The following is a 2,270-nucleotide window of genomic DNA, read 5'->3' as shown; positions in this document are numbered from 1 at the left end:
CAGGAATCATGGCCTAGCCAAATTGATACACACATTTTTGGGGGGACATAATTCAAACCCTGACACTGTGTAAGGTGGAAACCTATCAGAGAAGGAAAATTCAAATATTTCCCACTAAAACAAGTGATAGAAAAGTGGTAAGACTGCACCCTGTCAAAGGCAGAAAACTTGCAAGACCCAGAAAAACAAGGCTGTCCAGTCAAGTGCTGGCTTTCACGTTTCATTGTATATAGATATATATATATTCAGGCTGCAAATAAATTACTGATAATTATTAATAAATTAAAATACAAAAAGTTTATCTTTTATATAAGGTAACTTATAAAGTAATCCAAACATTTCACAATTTGTCTTTAGCCAATTTCAGGCTATAACTGACTTGTGGATACCAATCTGTTGTATGGAAGAAAGGCCTGGCAATCTACTCTGAAAAATCAGCATTGAAAACCCTGTGGAGCACAGTTCTACTTTGTACACGTGGGGTCGCCATGAGTCAGGGTCAACTCAGTGGCGACTGGTTTAATCCATTACATAGCTGTCTTCACAAACCAGGTTTTCTTATCACTTCATATTTGTGATTCAGAACAAACAAGGCCTACCTTCCAAGGTGTTTTGTATGATTATTGCATACATGGGCCAAGTTCTTTTTTCTCTTTCTTATGAACTTGGGGTGTGTGTGTGTATACATATATACACAAGGTCCCTAGTTGGCACAATCAGTTAGTGCTAAAGATTATAGCCAAGAAAACCCTATCGAGCAGTTCTACCCTGTAACATATGGGGTCATCATGAGTCAAAACTGATTCGATGGCAACCAACAACACACAACACATGTACACATTTACGTATGTATATGTTTATTTTTAGGATACAACATAATGAACAAAAGCACACTTTGAAAAGTATTTATTCCATATGTTAGATTAAATATCTGGGTAACAAACCAGTCTCTTTCTATTAATGCTGACACATAACAATCACTCAGTAAATATCTGTTGACAGCCTGAGTGAAGTAAGAAATCAGAAAGTCATGTATTACACATTGGCAAATACTAAATAAAACGGTTTGTAGAAAATCTCCTGGGTTGATAAAGCCAAGTGTGAAAAATGATATGAAAATGATAAATGAATCTGGAGACTTAGAACTTAAAAGTTCAGAAATATTATATTTTTATACTACCATGTCTGAAGAGCTCATGATCAAGAGAATTTTTCTTCTGATCCTTGCACTTCTGCTGTAAAAATTCAATTCTGGGACACTCACATAGACTTAGGCTGTTAGTGAGAATAACAGCTTCTTTTCCGAGATGCAGCTGCAAAGAAAAAACAGACTGAGTATTTTTATAAAATTGACAATACGTCACCTTCAACACAGAGGGTTTATTATTTTATGTTTATGTGTCTGGGCAAAGAACTCTGCAGGCCAGACTCACCGAAAAGAAGTGGATAACCTTCAGGTGCAACTTCATTCTACAAAGTTATATATATATTTGAAATTCATATGCAAATAGGTTTATGAAAAATGACATAGAACAAAATTTGTTCCCAGAAAAGCAGCCAAAGTCAATACTGAGCACACTATGGTTCAGTAGCAACAATTTTACACATTTTTAATAAGTACTCCACTAGTAGTCTTGCAAAATCTGAAAATCCTGTGGCAACGAGAGACTGATTCAACATCAGTGATGTTTCTTATTTATATCATAATTTTCGTCTAATAATCTACATTATTATCCCAATACAAAATATTTTTCATTGTGCTAATGCATTGTGACTACCTTTATTTCTTGAAAGTGCTGTATCAGTAATATCCGTATTAGCTGCTTTGAAAGCAACTCTAAAAAGTAAACAAAAACGTCTATTTTATTGTAGTAAGAAAACTAGAGCTAAGAGAGATTACATGATTTGTTCGAGAACAGACTAGAAATTGGTAAAGTCATGATTTGAACTCAGTTCTACTGCTCCTTCTTACTATCTCAGAGTTTTGAAATTATCATTAGTTAAATATTAATAGTCAAGTGATTTAGAAATATGTCTTTTCTATAAATGCTAAATTGCCTATATATTTTTTCTTACTGAAATCTGTCACCCAAAAAAGGTTTTTAAAAATTAAAAGTGGTGGACTTCTGGAAAAATGGCGCTCTAGGCAGAAGCACCACACCGTTCCTCCAGAGCAAAGATCCAAAAAACTAAGCCAAACAGAGAAAACAACAATCCTGAAACCCTAAAACATCAAATGAAGAAATAAAGAACTCAGCCAAGCACCAAAT

The 2,270-nt window shown here is 34.4% G+C and overlaps 1 protein-coding gene across 1 annotated transcript in view; it reads right to left on the bottom strand.

Moving 5' to 3' along the window:
- The window catches only part of LRRC9 (leucine rich repeat containing 9), a 146,591-nt gene that overhangs the window by 89,366 nt on the left and 54,955 nt on the right, over nt 1-2,270 (bottom strand). Inside the window, exon 13 of the mRNA XM_004371101.2 lies at nt 1,181-1,313. Coding sequence (XP_004371158.1) covers nt 1,181-1,313 — 133 coding nt within the window. The remainder of the gene's footprint in view (nt 1-1,180; nt 1,314-2,270) is intronic.

The sequence above is a fragment of the Trichechus manatus genome, unplaced genomic scaffold (assembly GCF_000243295.1).
Source record: "Trichechus manatus latirostris isolate Lorelei unplaced genomic scaffold, TriManLat1.0 scaffold00010, whole genome shotgun sequence".
Taxonomy (NCBI): domain Eukaryota; kingdom Metazoa; phylum Chordata; class Mammalia; order Sirenia; family Trichechidae; genus Trichechus; species Trichechus manatus.
The sequence above is the reverse complement of the archived record's forward strand: the minus strand, read 5'-3'. Positions and strand labels throughout refer to the sequence as shown.